At 38.5% G+C, this 19,502-nt stretch overlaps 1 protein-coding gene across 3 annotated transcripts in view; it reads left to right on the forward strand.

The window, feature by feature from the left end:
- Window positions 1–19,502, forward strand: part of LOC133642811 (xylosyltransferase 2-like) — a 71,478-nt gene that overhangs the window by 20,452 nt on the left and 31,524 nt on the right. Inside the window, exon 1 of one of the 3 annotated variants that reach the window (XM_062037204.1) lies at window positions 3,769–4,026. The exons of the other annotated variants lie outside the window; for them this stretch is intronic. Coding sequence (XP_061893188.1) covers window positions 3,823–4,026 — 204 coding nt within the window. The 5' untranslated portion in view covers window positions 3,769–3,822. Of the gene's footprint in view, window positions 1–3,768; window positions 4,027–19,502 lie in introns of those variants that run through there. 3 annotated transcript variants of the gene reach the window in all.

Here is a 19,502-nt window from a genome sequence, read left to right on the forward strand (position 1 = left end):
ACCTGATCGTGCAAGCTCAGCACCATCAGATCAAGGTGTAGCGTCATGCCACGCCCACATTTTATGACGTAGGTCAAATCTGTCTTTTACCACCCTGGTTTTTTAGCCTAAAAATGGCTGACGAAAATCAAGATGGCCGACTTCCTGTTTATTTTCTAATATGGCTTCTGGAGATTTTTACATGCGTCCTCTTATGATCGACGTCTTCATCGATTTTTGTGACAATACCTGATTCTGGATGCAGAGGCTATTTTTTTCTAAGTTTTTAGGGGGCGCTATTGAGTACAACTTTGTGTTCGAGGCCCATCCACTACAAAAATATCTTGTGCCTGTTAAGGGCCTCATAAATGCCATTGAAGTGGGAGGATAATTGTGAACAAAGCAATTTTAATTGAAGTTTGGTGCTGTTCTCTCCTGTTCCTTAAAGGCCTACTGAAAGCCACTACTAGCGACCACGCAGTCTGATAGTTTATATATCAATGATGAAATCTTAACATTGCAACACATGCCAATACGGCCGGGTTAACTTATAAAGTGACATTTTAAATTTCCCGCTAAACTTCCGGTTGAAAAGGTCTATGTATGATGACGTATGCGCGTGACGTCAATGGTTGAAACGGAAGTATGCGGACACATTGAATCCAATACAAAAAACTCTGTTTTCATTTCAAAATTCCACAGTATTCTGGACATCTGTGTTGGTGAATCTTTTGCAATTTGTTTAATGAACAATGAAGACTGCAAAGAAGAAAGCTGTAGGTGGGATCGGTGTATTAGCGGCTGGCTGCAGCAACACAACCAGGAAGACTTTGACTTGGATAGCAGACGCGCTAGCCGCCGAACTCACCTTAACTTCCTCCGTCTCCGGGCCGCCGACCGCTTCTGTGATCGGGTGAAGTCCTTCGTCGCACCATCGATCGCTGGAACGCAGGTGAGCACGGGTGTTGATGAGCAGATGAGGGCTGGCTGGCGTAGGTGGATAGCTAATGTTTTTAGCATAGCTCTGTGAGGTCCGGTTGCTAAGTTAGCTTCAATGGCGTTGTTAGCAACAGCATTGTTAACCTTCGCCAGGCTGGAAAGCATTAACCGTGTAGTTACATGTCCATGGCTTAATAGTAATGTTGATTTTCTATCCATCCTTCCAGTCAGGGGTGTTGAGTTATTATTTATTTTGTTTCTATATGCAGTTAAGCACGATGCTATCACGTTAGCTCCACAGCTAAAGTGTTTCGCTGATGTATTGTCGTGGAGATAAAAGTCACTGTGAATGTCCCATTTCGCGTTCTCGACTCTCATTTTCAAGAGGATATAGTATCCCAGGTGGTTTAAAATACAAATCCGTGATCCACAATAGAAAAAGGAGAGAGTGTGGAATCCAATGAGCCAGCTTGTACCTAAGTTACGGTCAGAGCGAAAAAAGATATGTCTTGCACTGCATTCTAGTCCTTCACTCTCACGTTCCTCATCCACGAATCTTTCATCCTCACTCAAATTAATGGGGTAATCGTCGCTTTCTCGGTCCGACTCGCTCTATATGCATTGTAAACAATGGGGAAATGTGAGGAGCCTTTCAACCTGTGACGTCACGCTACTTCCGGTACAGGCAAGGCTTTTTTTTTAATCAACGACCAAAAGTTGCGAACTTTATCGTCGATGTTCTCTACTAAATCCTTTCAGCAAAAATATGGCAATATCGCGAAATGATCAAGTATGACACATAGAATGGATCTGCTATCCCCGTTTGAATAAAAAAAAATTCATTTCAGTAGGCCTTTAATATAATAAACTTTAATGATCCACAAGGGAAATTGTTCCACACAGTAGCTCAGTTACAAATGATGGAAAAGATGGAAAGGACAATGCAGGTATAAAATAGACTAAAAGCAATATAAAATATAACATATATACGTAATATTTACATATGTGTACAGCAGTGGCGTGCAGTCAGTGGAGGCAAGTTAGGCGGGGCCTCACGTGCCATCATGGAAAGAAAAAAAATGTAAAAAGAAAAAAAATTAATTAAATTGTTATATGTATCCAGTGATTATACTATTAAGTTATTTTCCATTTAACTTCATCAGTTTTAGATTATTTTTATTTAAATCGCTGAATTTTCACATTTGCCGTTCAAATACTGAGAAGAGACTTGCGGTGAGTCAACAGCCAGTTGAGCCTCACCATGGATTGCGCAATGACTGGGCTAACTGCTGGCCTGCTGTGCAGTGAGAGCGTATTGCTATATGAATTATATTATACATGTCCATAGTTGAGTTAGCTGAGGTATATAATGTACAGTGTATTTTGTCAACAACTGTATGTGTGTAACGTATTTCTTGTGCTGAGCATTCATAAAACGGCTGCGAAGACGCACTGGGTGAGGCTCGCAGTAATCCCGCCTCCTGGTGGTAGAGGGCGCTAGTGATCCCAGGGATCATTCTTGCGACTACTCGGCTGCAGAAGAAGTGACAACAAGCAGCAACAGTTAGCGATCGTTTATTTTTTCCTCTCGCCTGGCCTTTTAACATGGAGGATTACATAAAATAAAACAGTTTTCTAAACTGGACTTTCAATGGAAGCAGGAGGTAATAATTAAAGGAAGATCTCCATCGAGACAGAGAGACTTTTAAAACTGAAGAAAGATAAGGAAGACTTCTATAAACAAGTTATCGATGCTTTTGTTCAAAAGGAGCGGCGCATGGACTTCATTTATAAGTAAAGGTAAGACCATAATAACGTTTTTTTTATTAAATGTGCTTTTTGTGTGCTACAGTTTGTATGTGTAAAGTTTAAGTTAAGTTAAAGTACCAATGATTGTCACACACACACACTAGGTGTAATAAAATTTGTCCTCTGCATTTGACCCGTCCCCTTGATCACCCCCTGGGAGGTGAGGGGAGCAGTGGGCAGCAGCGGCGCCGCGCCCGGGAATAATTTTTGGTGATTTAACCCCCAATTTCAACCCTTGATGCTGAGTGCCAAGCAGGGAAGAATGCTGGTGTGAGCTTTTAAACATGCTGCCAATCAAATGGTGAATAAGATACTCTTTAGGGTTCATATGTTTGTAATTCTGACTGTGATGAAGTCAGTGCCTCACCAGCCATGAACCTCACCGCACGTCACTGGTGTACAGTATATATATATATATATATATACATATATATATATATATATACATATATAAGGGACAAGCGGTAGAAAATGGATGGATGGATGGATATATAAAACAGAATAATATAATAAAATAGATATGTATGAAAACATCCATCCATCCATTTTCTACCGCTTATTCCCTTCGGGGTCGCGGGGGGCGCTGGAGCCTATCTCAGCTACAATCGGGCGGAAGGCGGGGTACACCCTGGACAAGTCGCCACCTCATCGCAGGGCCAACACAGATAGACAGACAACATTCACACTCACGTTTACACACTAGGGCCAATTTAGTGTTGCCAATCAACCTCCAAAGACGTGCATAGGGAACCCACGCAAATGATAATTGTTTTTGTGGTCTAAAGTAGTTAAAGTGAAATGTGGCGCACCTAAGACTCATATGGGAGGAATGTCCGAAAAACCAGTAATTAACATTACGCTAAAATGCATTCATGAAAATAGGAGGTTTCACAACTGGCGCGTTTACAGTTCTTACCTCCGAACGTTAAAAGTCATTTAAAGAAACGTCTTTGGCATTTCGTGTCGAAATAAAATGCATGAGTGTGGACATAGTGCGAGTTAGTCACCTTGCAACCTCGTTCTCGTATGAAATACACGGAATGGGTTCAAAAACTCCAACTTCCGAGGTTTTGCGAAGGCAGCGTTCAGACCGACATGCGCGCCACCGCGAGCGCGCATGTCAGAATGCAGCGTGTGCGCGCGGTGCTCACAACCCGGGAGGCAAAGATGGTGGCCAGCAGGAGAGTACAGAGGCTCCTCCGACGATACAAACTCGCAATTGCCGCCGCCTTGACCATCCTCCTGATCCAGGGTCTGGTCGTGTGGAGCCTGAGGAGTCTGGAGGAGCGCGACGAGGAGGTGAGCAACGGCTCCGTCGTGTTTGTTCGCCGGTTTCGCGTTACTTGTAGCTGCTAGCCGGTAGCTTAGCCTAGCGTCAGCTGTGATAGCTAGCTGATGCTAACAAACAAACACATCCCACCCATCATGTCGGATAATCAACTAAGTTGATTTATTCCCTTGGCTGAGTGTCGAATAAGCAGCACCTGTTACCTTCGGCGTGTAACGAATGACATTCACGCGGAAGTTGTGGCACCTGTAATCACCTGTGATTTGGCAACTGTTGCATAGCAACTGTTGTTATGCATAAATGTAGCCGCTTTTGTGCTTTAAAAAAAAAAAATTCTTATTGATTTATTTTTATCTATTTTTTTGTCCTGTCCAGCTTCTCAGGCAAATCATATAGTTCAGAGTAGAGATGTCCGATATTATCGGCCGATAAATGCTTTAAAATGTAATATCGGAAATTATCGGTATAGTTTTTTTTAACGATCGGTATCGTTTTTTACATTTATTTATTTTATTTTATTTTATTTGTTTTATTAAATCAACATAAAAAACACAAGATACACCTACAATTATTGCACCAACCCAAAAAACCTCCCTCCCCCATTTACACTCATTCACACAAAAGGGTTGTTTCTTTCTGTTATTAATATTCTGCTTCCTACATTATATATCAATATATATCAATACCATACTTGCCAACCCTCCCGTTTTTAGCGGGAGACTCCCGGTATTCAGCGCCTCTCCCGATAACCTCCCGGCAGAAATTTTCTCCCGACAAACTCCCGGTATTCAGCCGGTATTCAATGCGGACCTGAGTGGGGACAGCCTGTTCTCACGTCCGCTTTCCCACGATATAAACAGCTTGCCTGCCCAATGACGTCATAACTGTAGAATGATCGAGGGCGAGTTCTTGGTTTCTTATGTGGGTTTATTGTTAGGCAGTTTCATTAACGTCCTCCCAGCGCGGTAACAACACACAACAACAGCAGTCACGTTTAGTCTACAGTAAAGCAGTTCTTCTGCCGTAAACAGCAATGTTGTGACACTCTTAAACAGGACAATACTGCCATCTACTGGATAGCCTCCAGAACACTGAAATTCAAGTATTTCTTTTATTTATATGTATAATAAAATAAATATATATATATATATATATATATATATATATATATATATATATATATATAGCTAGAATTAACTGAAAGTCAAGTATTTCATACATATATATATATATATATATATATATATATATATATATATATATATATATATATATATATATATGAAATACTTGAGTTGGTGAATTCTAGCTTAAATATATTCCCCTCTTAACCACGCCCCACCCCCGACCACGCCCCCCTCTCAAGGTTGGCAAGTATGATCAATACAGTCTGCAAGGGATACAGTCCGTAAGCACACATGATTGTGCGTGCTGCTGGTCCACTAATGGTACTATCCTTTAACAGTTAATTTTACTCATTTTCATTAATTACTAGTTTCTATGTAACTGTTTTTATATTGTTTTACTTTCTTTTTCATTCAAGAAAATGTTTTTAATTTATTTATCTTATTTTATTTTATTAATATTTTAAAAAAGGACCTTATCTTCACCATACCTGGTTGTCCAAATTAGGCATAATAATGTGTTAATTCCACGACTGTGTACATCAGTATCGGTTGATATTGGTATCGGTAATTAAAGAGTTGGACAATATCGGAATATCGGATATCGGCAAAAAGCCATTATCGGACATCCCTAGTTTCTATGTAACTGTTTTTATAGTGTTTTACTTTGTTTATTTTTCAAGAAAATGTTTTTAATGTATTTATCTTATTTTATTTAAATAATTTTTTAAAAAAAAGGACCTTATCTTCACCATACCTGGTTGTCCAAATTAGGCATAATAATGTGTTAATTCCACGACTGTATATATCGTTATTGGTTGGTATCGGTTGAAATCGGTAACGGTAATTAAAGAGTTGGACAATATCGGAATATCGGATATCGGCAAAAAGCCATTATTGGACATCCCTATTTCAGAGGTGTCAAAGTCCTTTTCACTGAGGGCCACATCGCAGTTATGTTTGGCCCCAGAGGGCCGATTTTAACAGTGAACACTATTATTACACAATTTTGAATGCATTTTATTAGTAGATTTTTTTAAAAACTAAAATATAAAAAAAACATGGTAAGTTGCAATAATTTCACCTTAATAGAATACAAAGTACTTTACTGATCCCTGGGGTAAATTCCGTATTCAATGTAGTGTATATTACTGTAAATGGAAAAACAGTACTGCTGTTTTTATAGTAAAAAAAAGCAGCTCAGTTGCCAATTTTACTATAAAATTTACTTTTTTTTTTTTTTACTGTAAATTAAAAAAAAATGCATTTTTACAGTAAAATGTTGTCACCTGAGCTGCTAGTTTTTTTTTGTTTTTTTACCGCAAATCAACAAGTGTATATTTTTCGGTGTATTACTGTAAATGCCAAAACGGAACCACATTTTATTACAGTTAAAAAAAAATACTATTTCTTTCATTTAGAGAAAAATGCTGTAAAAACCACAGTAAATTTCACAATTTTACTATGAAATCTATTGCTACTTTTACATTGCACAATTTGATGGATAACTTGCTTTTAAATCATTATTATTAGTATGTATTTGTATTTAAACATGGTTTGAATGTTTGATCATATATTTGGGCATAATTAGACAATAAGCACATGTATTTTTTTCTGCCAAAACAGAAATAAATAATACATTTAGTAAGACATGTTATAGTACTTTGTTGATACAAATTATTTCCAGGAGTTTGAGGGCCAAATAAAATGAAGTGGCGGGCCACATCTGTGATATAGTTGATGTAGATGCCCATATCGGCTGTTCAGATTTACTTTACAAAAGAGAAGTGTAGGATACTTCTCTTGTTGCCTTATTTGTATTAGACTTTATTGAATGTATTTATATTATCATTTGGTGCAGCCGGGCCGGAGCAGGAGGGGATAGAAAGAGGGGGGAAAAAGGAAGACTGAGGGTGAAATTGTGGGGACAAGACAGAGAGACAACTACAGCAAACACAACAATAACAGTGTACAGCTCTGGTAATGGGTACATTCGCACCCACCTGCACAAATGTACTTCAAAATGTAACAATCAAAATAAATATGACTTTTTTTTTGTTTACTAGGGCACGCATATATAATATGCATTAGTTTGACCATTTAAAATCAACGATAATAAAAAGGAGATGCTTGGAAATAGCATAAAAATGCCCCAAAAACTTGGAAAAACGCGATTCATAGCGTTACTTTTTGGTTTAACCATCATGAGAGTTCTGTTCAGGTATATTTCTTTTATATTTTGATGATAAATCATATTTATGTATTACTAAATTTAAATAGGTATTGATCAATCTTTAAGCTGTGTGTATTTTGATTTCAGTTTGCTTTTGACATCTTATTTAGAATTGTAGTTGAAACTTTTACAACCTTGTGTTGCGCTCATGATGGCGTAACCAAACTAGATTTCATTTAATGATCTTATTTTGAATATTTATTCCCTTTTTTACATTTAGTATACTTAAATATTCATTTATAAACATTGAATACATTTCAAATATCAATAAAATGCAATTGTCTTCATCTTATAGTGTAATGTTTAGTTACACCAAGTCATGAGCGTAACACTAAGCTTCATCACTTTGACTTGTAATGTCTCTAATTCTGGTGGTGTTTTATGCTTTTTTCTTTTTGGAACATGTACTATACATATAATACAATAAAGTCCCATATGAAATTATGTTTCTAGCAATACTTTCATTTTTCCTTTGAAAGTAACACTCCAATGTCCATTAGTGGCGCTGTACACAACAATAGAGCAACATCAGCAAATAGGATATGTACACAAATGATGGTAAAAGTAATAGCGAAGAAGCTGTTAGCGAAATAAATAATAATACAGAAATGACAATGAGCATTATTACACTACAAATTAAGCAATACAAATACCAACAGAAATAGCGCTTTTGATAATGCCCATCCATCTTCTTCCGCTTATCCGAGGTGGGGTTGCGGGGGCAGCAGCCTAAGCATGGAAGCCCAGACATCCCTCTCCCCAGCCACTTCGTCCAGCTCTTCTCGGGGGGATCCCGAGGCGTTCCCAGGCCAGCCGGGAGACATAGTCTTCCCAACGTGTCCTGGGTCTTTCCCGTGGCCTCCTACCGGTCGGACGTGCCCTAAACACCTCCTTAGGGAGGCGTTCGGGTGGCATCCTGACCAGATGCCCGAACCACCTTATCTGGCTCCTCTCCATGTGGAGGAGCAGCGGCTTTAGTTTGAGCTCCCGCCAGATGACAGAACTTCTCACCCTATCTCTAAGGGAGAGACCCGCCATCCGACGGCGGAAACTCATTTGGGCCGCTTGTACCCGTCATCTTGTCTTTTCGGTCATAACCCAAAGCTCATGACCATAGGTGAGGATGGGAACGTAGATTGACCGGTAAATTGAGAGCTTTGCCTTCCGGCTCAGCTCCTTCTTCACCACAACGGATCGATACAGGTCTTTATTGTCATTGCACAAGTACAACGAAACTTTGTTTTCCGCACAAACCCGTTCAAGATTAGGCAAACAACTGTGTACAGCAGACCTGGGCAAATTAAGGCCCGGGGGCCACGTGCGGCCGCCATTATGATGTGCAGCGATGTTCTCTAATGACTCTAAGTCTTGAACTACACAAAGTATTTCAATGGTTGGAATCTGCACTTTTGCATGATATACCAGTTACTGTGGTAATCTGAGTTACTATGGTAATCTAATGAGTTACTATGGTCATCTAATTGGTTACTATGATAATCTAATTAGTTACTATGGTAATCTAAGTCACAGCAGCTCAGACGAGGCACCAAGCAGTGTGGGTGGGGAGCGCTCAGATGTATCAGATTGTAAGTGTTTTTTTTTTTTTACCCTTCGCGTTCATATTTCGCTGTTTGTTGCATTTTTGTTGTGTTTCGTTTCATTGTAATATATGTCAATCAAGAAGGGGTGTGACGTTCATATGTTGTCAATATTCAGTGTTTTATCCTTAAAATTACATTCCGTTGTTTAAGGCGATCTGTAATAACGTTTTTTAGCATTCAATCAGACATTGTGAGGTTTTGTATTCGTGTATATATATAGACCATGATACACCGGCCCCAGACACATTTTTTTCTCAAAATTTGGCGCCCGAGTCAAAATAATTGCCCAGGCCTGGTGTACAGGGTTACAAAACAGGAACGCTGATGGGTCGCCACAAGACGCCCCGTAAAAGATGGGGAAAAAGGGTCAACGCTGGGGAAGGATGAGTAAAAAAAGTACAATCTAGACTGGGCTCCCAAGGGGGCCCAGTCTGGAGTGGGGAAAAAACCTCCATAGCAAAGCACATATACATATTACAACATACATCTCAGGATATATAGCAACAGAGGGGAGGGGGGGGCCATGGTGGCGGGCCGCAACTCTCAGGCGCTGCCCATCCGTCAATCACCCCTATGGGATTTGCGTCAAGGGCGTTGGTTGGGGGGTGGGAAGGTTCCCCCAAACCCAAAGTTAAGACAAGACAAGACAAAGAAGCAAGCAGGAGAGGAAAGGGGAGCGTCCGCCCTCGATGAGTGCCAGTGAGAGAGAAAAAATAAAAAATTGTTGGATATGACTTTAAACTAGGGCTGGGCAATATATGGAATATACTCAATATATCGTGGGGTTGTCTCTTTGCGATATATAAAATGACTATATTGTGATATTAGCGTTCTGTACAAAAAGTGCACTTTAATTTAGTGTTGTTTTGATATGTCATCTTAGTGACATCATGCACAAAAGTGCACTAATAGCTTGTTTTCAAAGGTCTCTGACAATCTTGCACTTTCTGTTTTGGAAATGACATGAATGTTTGTGCCACTGCTTAATAACTGTTTAATAAATACACTTTTGCTAAATTGACTTAGTTGTGATTTCCCTCTCTGCATGAAAGTTTAAAAGTCGCATATATTAATGCAGTATGAAGAAGAATGTTCTAATGTAGACACATAGAATCATCATACTGCTGTGATTATATGCATCAAGTGTTCATTCGAGGCTAAGGCCAAATATCCACATATATATCATGTATCGTGACATGGACTAAAAATATTGAGATGTTAATAAAAGGCCATATCGCCCAGCCCTACTTTAAACCATAACCAAGCATGCATCAATATAGCTCTTGTCTCAAAGTAGGTGTACTGTCACCACCTGTCACATCACGCCGTGACTTTTTTGGTGTTTTCCTGTGTGTCGTGTTTTAGTTCTTGCGCTCCTATTTTGTTGTTGATTGTCATGTACGGATGTACTTTGTGGACGCTGTCTGCTCCACACGCTGTAAGTCTTTGCTGTCGTCCAGCATTGTTTTTGTTTACTTTGCTTCATTTGGCATTGCTTTCCCTAAGCTTCAATGCCTTTTCTAAGCGGCACTTGCCTTTTTGTTTATTTTTGGTTTAAGCGTTTGATACCTTTTTACCGGCACACTGCCTCCCGCATATTGTAATCACGACAAACCATGTTCCCGACATCTAGAAAGCAATTAGATACCTGCTGCCACCTACTGATATGCCGAGCTCCAGACAGTACAGACACTCAACAACGGCACATTTGTGGATTATAATTACCGGTTTGCAAAAAATATTTTTTAACCCGATTAGGTGAAATGACATAATCTCCCACGGCACACCAGACAATATCTCACGGTACACTAGTGTGCCGCGGCACAGGGGTTGAAAAACACTGCTTTAAAGGTTACATGGGGTTGTCACTTTGACTCATCCCCTATTCACTCAACATTAAACATATAATTAAAGCTCTCATTTCTTTGGAACCTAAAATACTTTCATTGGGTGTGTGATGGCAGCGGAACAGACAGCGGACTTCTATTGTTGTTTTTTTCAAGTCAATTTGTCAGTTTGCACCGCCTGCGAAACCGCATCCTCCCACGCTAAATCTAGCAGAGCTAGGCCGGGCCAGTCGATATTAGATAAGTTATTTGACTGAACGATAAATTGAAATGATAGCCGCTGTGTGCATGCGTTGTTCTGCCAATTTCCTGCGGGCGTTCGTACTAGATGCACGTAAACGGTAAAACTGTAAAACTCCTGACGGTTAGTATTACCGTATTCAATTTAAAATGGTTGAAGACCCGCAAAGATAAAATGATCGACCGACTAATAGTTTACTCGCTCGCTTAAATGCTAACTTGAAAACAAGAGAAACAACACCTTTCCCTACTGTAAAACATCATACCCCAATCTAAACTTCTATGAACACAATACTGTCTAAACAACTAAGATGCAGTGTTCACATTAAACATAAACAACTAGGATACAGTTTTCATATAGAACATAAACAACTAAGATACAGTATTCAGATTGAACATAAACAACTAAGATACATCATTCACATTAAACAAACAACTAGGATACAGTTTTCATATTGAACATAAACAACTAAGATACAGAATTCACATTGAACATGAACAACTATGATACGTATTCACATTGAACATAAACAACTAAGATACAGTTTTCACATTTAACATAAACAACTAGGATACAGTTTTCATAATGAACATAAACAACTAGGATACAGTATTCACATTAAACAAACAAGTAGGATACAGTATTCACATTGAACATAAACAACTAAGATACAGTATTCACATTGAACATAAACAACTAGGATACAGTATTCACATTGAACATAAACAACTAGGATACAGCATCACATTGAACATAAACAACTAAGATACAGAATTCACATTGAACATAAACAACTAAGATACAGTATTCACATTGAACATAAACAACTAAGATACAGTATTCACATTGAACATAAACAACTAGGATAAAGTATTCACATTGAACATAAACAACTAGGATAAAGTATTCACATTGAACATAAACAACTAGGATACAGTATTCACAGTGAACATATACTATTAAGATACAGCATTCACATTGAACATAAACTACTAAGAGACAGCATTCACATTAAACTAGGATACAGTTTTTATATTGAACATAAACAACTAGGATACAGTATTCACATTGAACATAAACTACTAAAATACAGTATTCACATTGAACATAAACAACTAGGATACAGTTTTATATTGAACATAAACAACTAAATACATAATTCACATTGAACATTAACAACTAAGATACAGTATTCCCAGTGAACATAAACTACTAAGATACAGTATTCACATTAAACATAAACTACTAAGATACAGTATTCACATTGAACATAAACTACTAAGATACAGTATTCACATTAAACATAAACAAATAGGATACGGTTTTTATATTGAACATAAACAACTAAGATGCAGTATTCACATTGAACATAAACAACTAGGATACAGTTTTCATATTGAACATAAACAACTAGGATACAGTATTCACATTAAACATAAACAACTAGGATACAGTATTCACATTGAACATAAACAACTGTTATACAGTATTCACATTGAACATAAACAACTGTTATACAGTATTCACATTGAACATAAACAACTAGGATACAGTATTCATATTAAACATAAACAACTAAGATACAGCATCACATTGAACATAAACAACTAAGATACAGAATGCACATTGAACATAAACAACTAAGATACAGTATTCACAGTGAACATAAACTACTAAGATACAGCATTCACATTAAACAAACAACTAGGATACAGTTTTTATATTGAACATAAACAACTAAGATACAGTATTCACATTAAACAAACAACTAGGATACCGTTTTTATATTGAACATAAACAACTAGGATACAGTATTCACATTGAACATAAACAACTAGGATACAGTATTCATATTAAACATAAACAACTAAGGTACAGCATCACATTGAACATAAACAACTAAGATACAGAATGCACATTGAACATAAACAACTAAGATACAGTATTCACAGTGAACATAAACTACTAAGATACAGTATTCACATTGAACATAAACTACTAAGATACAGTATTCACATTGAACATAAACTACTAAGATACAGCATTCACATTAAACAAACTAGGATACAGTTTTTATATTGAACATAAACAACTAAGATACAGTATTCACATTAAACAAACAACTAGGATACCGTTTTTATATTGAACATAAACAACTAGGATACAGTATTCACATTGAATATAAACAACTAGGGTACAGTATTCACATTCAACATAAACAACTAAGATACAGTATTCACAGACGATATGTGAAAAAGTTAGGTTTTTTACATATTTATTAAATATAAGAGACTAAAAAATGAGTATTGACAGCCTTTGCTCCATAGATGATGCAGATAGTTGATGCACCACAAGCTTGACCCACCCATCTTTGGGCACTTTCTCTCTTTCCTCTTTGCAGCACCTCTCAAGCTCCACCAGGTTTAATCCAGGATGTCTCTGGACTACCACAGGCACACATTCACTCACTTCAGTCCAACTTCAGACATTTTTCAATAATTAAAAAAAAAAAGAATATCTTAGTTGCTCAGACAGTAATTACTTGTGTAAGCTTAGGTTGGGGTATGTTGTTTCTTAATAGGGAAAGACGTCAATGTCTCTTATTTTCATGTTAGCATTTAAGCTAGCGAGCTTGCGCCAGTCAGTCTTTGAGTTAATCAAAGTGCAGTTACCAATCACGTTTATTCAACCTTTCTTTTAAAAGAGTAATACTAACTTTACGGCGGTTATGTGACACAAGCTAATTATTATCAGGCTCACGTTAGCTTACTAGCATGCTAACATTAGCATGGTAACTTTTTAAGCTAGTTTTACAACCGCTTAACCCAGAGTCATATAACTTGGTATGTGACACTTGTTAACTGTTAGCATGTAAATGATAGCATGCTATCAAGCTAACTTTAGCATGCTAGCTTTTTCATCTAATTTTGCACTTTTTTTTCTATTTCCGCAGCCACCTTAGAGCCTTATAACTTGGTATATGAAACATGCTAAATGTCAGCAATTTTATGTAAGCATGCTAACGTTTGAAGCTAGCTATGTAGCTAATTCTGTGCAGTGACACCTAAAACTCACAGATTCAGACACTCCTTACACCTTACAGTCGTATAACTTGGTATTTGAAACATGCTAACTGTATGCATGTTTACGTAAGCACGCTAACATTAAAGTGCTAGCTTTTTGAGCTAATTTGTCAACCGTTTACCCTAGAGTCATATGACTTGGTATGTGACACTTGTTAACTGTTAGCGTGCTAACTTTAGCATGCTAGCACGTTAACATTAAAGTGCTAACTTCTTTAGCTAACTTTACGGGGTTTTTTCTCTAATTACAAAGCCATACATCTTACAGTCGTATAGCCTGAGATCGGTAGGTTGGAGTTCAAATCCCAGCCGAGTCATACCAAAGACTATAAAAATGGGAGCCATTACCTCCCTGCTTGGCACTCAGCATCAAGGGTTGGAATTGGGGGTTAAATCACCAAAATGATTCCCGGGCGCGGCGCCGCTGCTGCCCACTGCTCCCCAAGGGGATGGGTCAAATGCAGAGGACAAATTTCACCACACCTAGTGTGTGTGTGACAATCATTGGTACTTTAACTTTAACTTTAACTTGGTATATGAAAAATGTTAACCGTTAGCATGCTAACCTTAAAATGCTAGCTTTTTGAGCAAATTTTGCAACCATTTATCATAGAGTCATATAACTTAGTATGTGACAGCTGTTAACTGTTTGTGTGCTAACATTATCATGCTAGCAAGCTAACTTAAGCATGCTAACTTTTTCCATATAATTTTACACTTTTTTTTCTCTATTTCCACAGCCATACACCTTAAAGCCGTGTTACGTGAAACGTGAGACATGCTAACTGTTAGCATGCCGTTGTTAGCACACATGCTAAAAGTTAGCATTTTAATGTAAGCATGCTAACGTTTTAGGCTAGCTGTGTAGCTCTTTTTGTACAGTTACCCCTAAAACTCACGGATTCGGACACTTGGCACCATCTAATAAGTACCGCAGCTTCCGGCGACCCCCGGCCAGAAGTCCAGGGCACAGATAGCAGGCCCATCAAAATTTCCGCGGGTATTTTCTAGTTACCGTTTATAGTTCCATTCTTAATATGATGCATGACCTAACACCACAGAAGGGATGTTAATGGTGTTTATCTGCCATCCAGCTGCTTTAGTAAGCGACATCATCAGCTGCACACATGTTGGAACTTGCACCAGGCAAGTGAGATCCAGTCCAAATGTCGGCAGTGAGAGTATTTGCCTTGCTCGCCTTTTGAATAAAATGTCAACGCAGCCCCACACGACGCGCGTCACTTCTCACAAAGAGCCAAATGTAGCGTTCCTGAGTGACAAAGCCATTTCTTCAGTGCACACTAATTGTTTTTTTCCCATCAGCCGACGAAACATGACATGTCACGCTGCTTGTTAAACGTCAGAACATTCTATTTTCAGTCTTAAGAACCATTCCTGTCTGACAAGCTCTCATGCAGGTGAGTTGTCCTTTCAGCATACACCTGCTGATGCCACTATCTATTATGTCCATTTCAAGTAGCAGTAGGAGAAAACAACAAGTGGACTTTATATGTCAAACTATAAGCTAAGTCGCTACTTTTGTCCTACACTTTGAACCCTGCGGCTTATAAGACATCATTTATCGATTTTTCTTCACTCACGGCCATAATAAAAAGTTAATAAACAAACAAGAAAAAAGAAAACAAGCAAATACTATGAGAAGGTGTTTGTTTGTGCTATGGCGCCTTTTTTGGGACCAGTTTGCTCACTGCAGGTGCTGTCCTTCCATTTACTGGTAGTGTTTTGTTCAGTCTTCTAACAGTCCATAGCGTTTCTACTTGTATGGATTCTTCATTAATCAATCCAAGCAACGTTTAAGTTTTACAATATAACTAAAACCATTTTTACTTACTAAAGCGTCCCATGTGTGATGTCTGTAGGAGTGTTTTCATGCATATTTGTATTGGCTATCGTAATGTAGTCAAGCTAGCGTCGTTAGCATTAGCTAATATGCTAACACATTTCCGAGTGTCTGCGTTAGTATTATTAACTTGCAACGGCATTCTTTTTGTGTTGTTTCACTTTCACAAACTCCTCAGTAAATTCAGCAAAACGTTAATGTGGAGTTATTGAGTCTGTTTAGCTGATTGGAGAGCTAGCTTGCGCAGTTAGTGGGTCCATGACGATGACTTCTGTTTTGTTTGATCGGCCGTTTTACTGCAGTGTTATCTGGAAACAATTAAGGCATGTAAATAAGCATTTACAGAATATTTCTGTGTAAATAACTCATTTCACAAGGTATAGACCGTAATTTCCGGACTATAAGCCGCTACTTTTTCCCCTCGTTCTGGTCCCTGCGGCTTATACAACGGTGCGGCTTATTTACGGCTTGCGGTAACCAGGGGCGCGCACTACCAAGGATGCGCGAGACCGAGGCAGACATCTGGCGCCAGGTAACGAGAGCAAAACAAATGGTAGGAGAGCATCAGCGACAGTTTGCGCGAAGGAAGTGTACATGTATTACTTTGCACCGTTGTATTATTTGTACTCTGCACGAATGCTGTTCGCCATGTCAAAGATGTGAAAGTTTGATTGAATGATTGAAAGATTTATTGTTAATAAATGGGACGCTTTGCGTTCCCAAACAGTCATCTCTGTCCCGACAATCCCCTCCGTGGTAGCAGGAACCCCTATATACTACGCTAATTACACATCAAAACGCCCGCGGCTTATAGTCGGGTGAGGCTTATATATGGAGCAATCTGTATTTTCCCCTAAATTTAGCTGGTGCGGCTTATAGTCAGGTACGCCTTATAGTCCGGAAATTACGGTATCTGCGACTTATAGTCCGGCGTGGCTAATATATGGAAACTATCCTTTTCTGTAGAATTTTGTGGGTGCGGCTTATATTCTGGTGTGCTCTATAGTCCGGGAAATACAGTAATTGGGTTTCATTGTATCCATTAAACCATATCCAATTTTATTTACAATCTGCAAAGTATGTGAAAACACCGTTTTAAATATTCCGCTCCAAATGTCTTTGGCAATTTTCGTTGATTCTAAGTCGCATGGCTTCGGCATCCAACCATATCAGCAGATCGGCCATACTGGAAATATGTAAGAATGAGAAAGAGAAGTGCTGTTTATCATTTGCAATCATTTTGTAAGACATGTTTTTCTTTTTTAATGCTTTCTAAGTCGTAAATTAATCAAAAAATAAAAAGTCAGCTAACAATTGAGTCAGTGGGGGCTCTCTAATTTGCTCACAAAGCCCTCTAATTAACAACCAACAATTCTCTATTTATATATATCGTGACATGAATATTAGCAAACATTAGCCAAAATGTCTTTATAAGCACTAACGCAGACAAACTATGGGTAAGGGTTTTTTGATAGATTGAAACTTTTATTAGTAGATTGCACAGTACAGTACATATTCCGTACAATTGACCACTAAATGGTAACACCCGAATACGTTTTTCAACTTGTTTAAGTCGGGGTCCACGTAAATCAATTCATGGTTTACCCCTACCCTAATCTAGAAGTTGTTCATCTGTGACATTCGATGTATACCCGTGCAGCAACTTTTAACCCTTTGTGTGGCTTATTATTCCCAATGTAAAGGGGAAGATACAAACATGCCATCAGTCTTTATCCCAGTGAGAGCAGACATTGTACAGTAAGTGATTGTTTTATTATAGTTTGTATATCTTGTTTAGCACTTAGCAATACTGCTACATGATGCTTAGTGTTTGACTAAAGCTGCATGTGTTTACCACACAGCTTCTAAAACTCCTCGATCGTCCTCCTTATATTCAGGATCATTTTCCACTCTACTGCTTCTTTAAGCGCTCACAAGTCACACAAAGTAATTACAATGTGTTGTAGAAAAACACGAGGGAAAAGGACAGAAGTCGTTATCAGCCTTGGCTGGAACGTCGACGCTGATATGGTTTCACTCATTAATTGGAAAGGAAAGACGCTCACAAGCTTGCCTTTGAATCCATGTTTTTTTTGACATGATGGTGTTAATTAAAAACTGTGCAAATGCCCGATAAGGAAATTAAAATGTTAGCTACGTTGTGATGCTCGTCTTCAGTGTGGGAACATTTTCTCACAAAGCTGAAAGTGTGTCGTCTTTTTATCAGTGCTTGAAGACAAATGCTAATAAGGCCTTTCTAAGTTGTGTTGGCTGCTAAATATTTCAGATTTTCCTCTTAATATAACTGATGGTGACGTACCGCCACGGCAAAATCACGGCCGCCACACCTTAAAAATATGTTTGTTTTTTACGTGAAACCAAATTAAAGTTGTATAACATATTGTAGTCTCCAAAAGAAGTCACATGCTATTTTTAACTTTTATTGCCAATCAAACAACCGTCCCAATTCCAACAGTGCAAACACTTTTGTCTCCATGCTTCCCCCGACACACAACAACACTTCCTCACTCTCCGCCAATCCACTTACAGGCACGGTCAGTGTGTTTGGGATCACAGGAAAAATGAACATCAAATCCAAACCACACGAACAAAACATTAACATTATTGACAGGTGATGTACCAAAAACTCAGCCTTTGATCACCGAAAACAGCTTTGCCGATAAAATTAAAAAATAAAATTTAGTGTCAGAAATCTGGCAGCTTTTGACGGGATGTACGGTATAAATAAAAACTGTTCCTCGCCTTACTGTCAGTCATTTTTTCTTAATAATGATCTGGCAGCAGCCAGCATCATTTCACAAGATCCTCGTGTGCTTTGAATGTCAATCAAGTGACGAAAGTGACGTCATAGGGAAGGTTTATGATCGCTCATTTTTAGGTGTATTATTTCAATGCCTGACCGGCAGTAGACTGACACCCTCTGTGATCAACCGGTAGCTCTCGATGGACGTAATGTGCACCCCAGCTTTAAAGCATGCCTGATTGCGTCGAATCATGGCAGATTGTGCTTTTTTTTGACATTTTGTGAAATTAGGAAAGCCTGTTGGCTGCTACAAAGGCACACAGTGGAGATAATTATTCATGCAAAATATAACTATTGGATGACTGTGGACGCATGCTGCATTGCAGAGCTCCCTGATTATTATCTCAAAACCTCACAATGTCTGAGCTCGCCGTGCATTTTCCATGCGTGTGTGGAATGTGTGTGAAGACGTCACCCGTGTGTTTTTCTCTTTGCCACCATTCACCATTCATTCATTCGGGCTTGATATGTCTTTCAGTGTTTGTCGGCCAGCTCCCAAAGTGTTTGTGAAGATGAGCTCAAACTGCTCCACTCAGCTAAAAAGAATGATGAAATCAACACAGTTGGTATTCCTTTTGGGCGTTGTCTTACTTGTATCGCAGTTATAGGGAACACTTATCAGAGTACGGCCCGTGAACTCTGTAACAAATGTTTTATAACAGCCATATCAATA

This window comes from Entelurus aequoreus, linkage group LG25, assembly GCF_033978785.1.
Source record: "Entelurus aequoreus isolate RoL-2023_Sb linkage group LG25, RoL_Eaeq_v1.1, whole genome shotgun sequence".
Lineage (NCBI taxonomy): Eukaryota > Metazoa > Chordata > Actinopteri > Syngnathiformes > Syngnathidae > Entelurus > Entelurus aequoreus.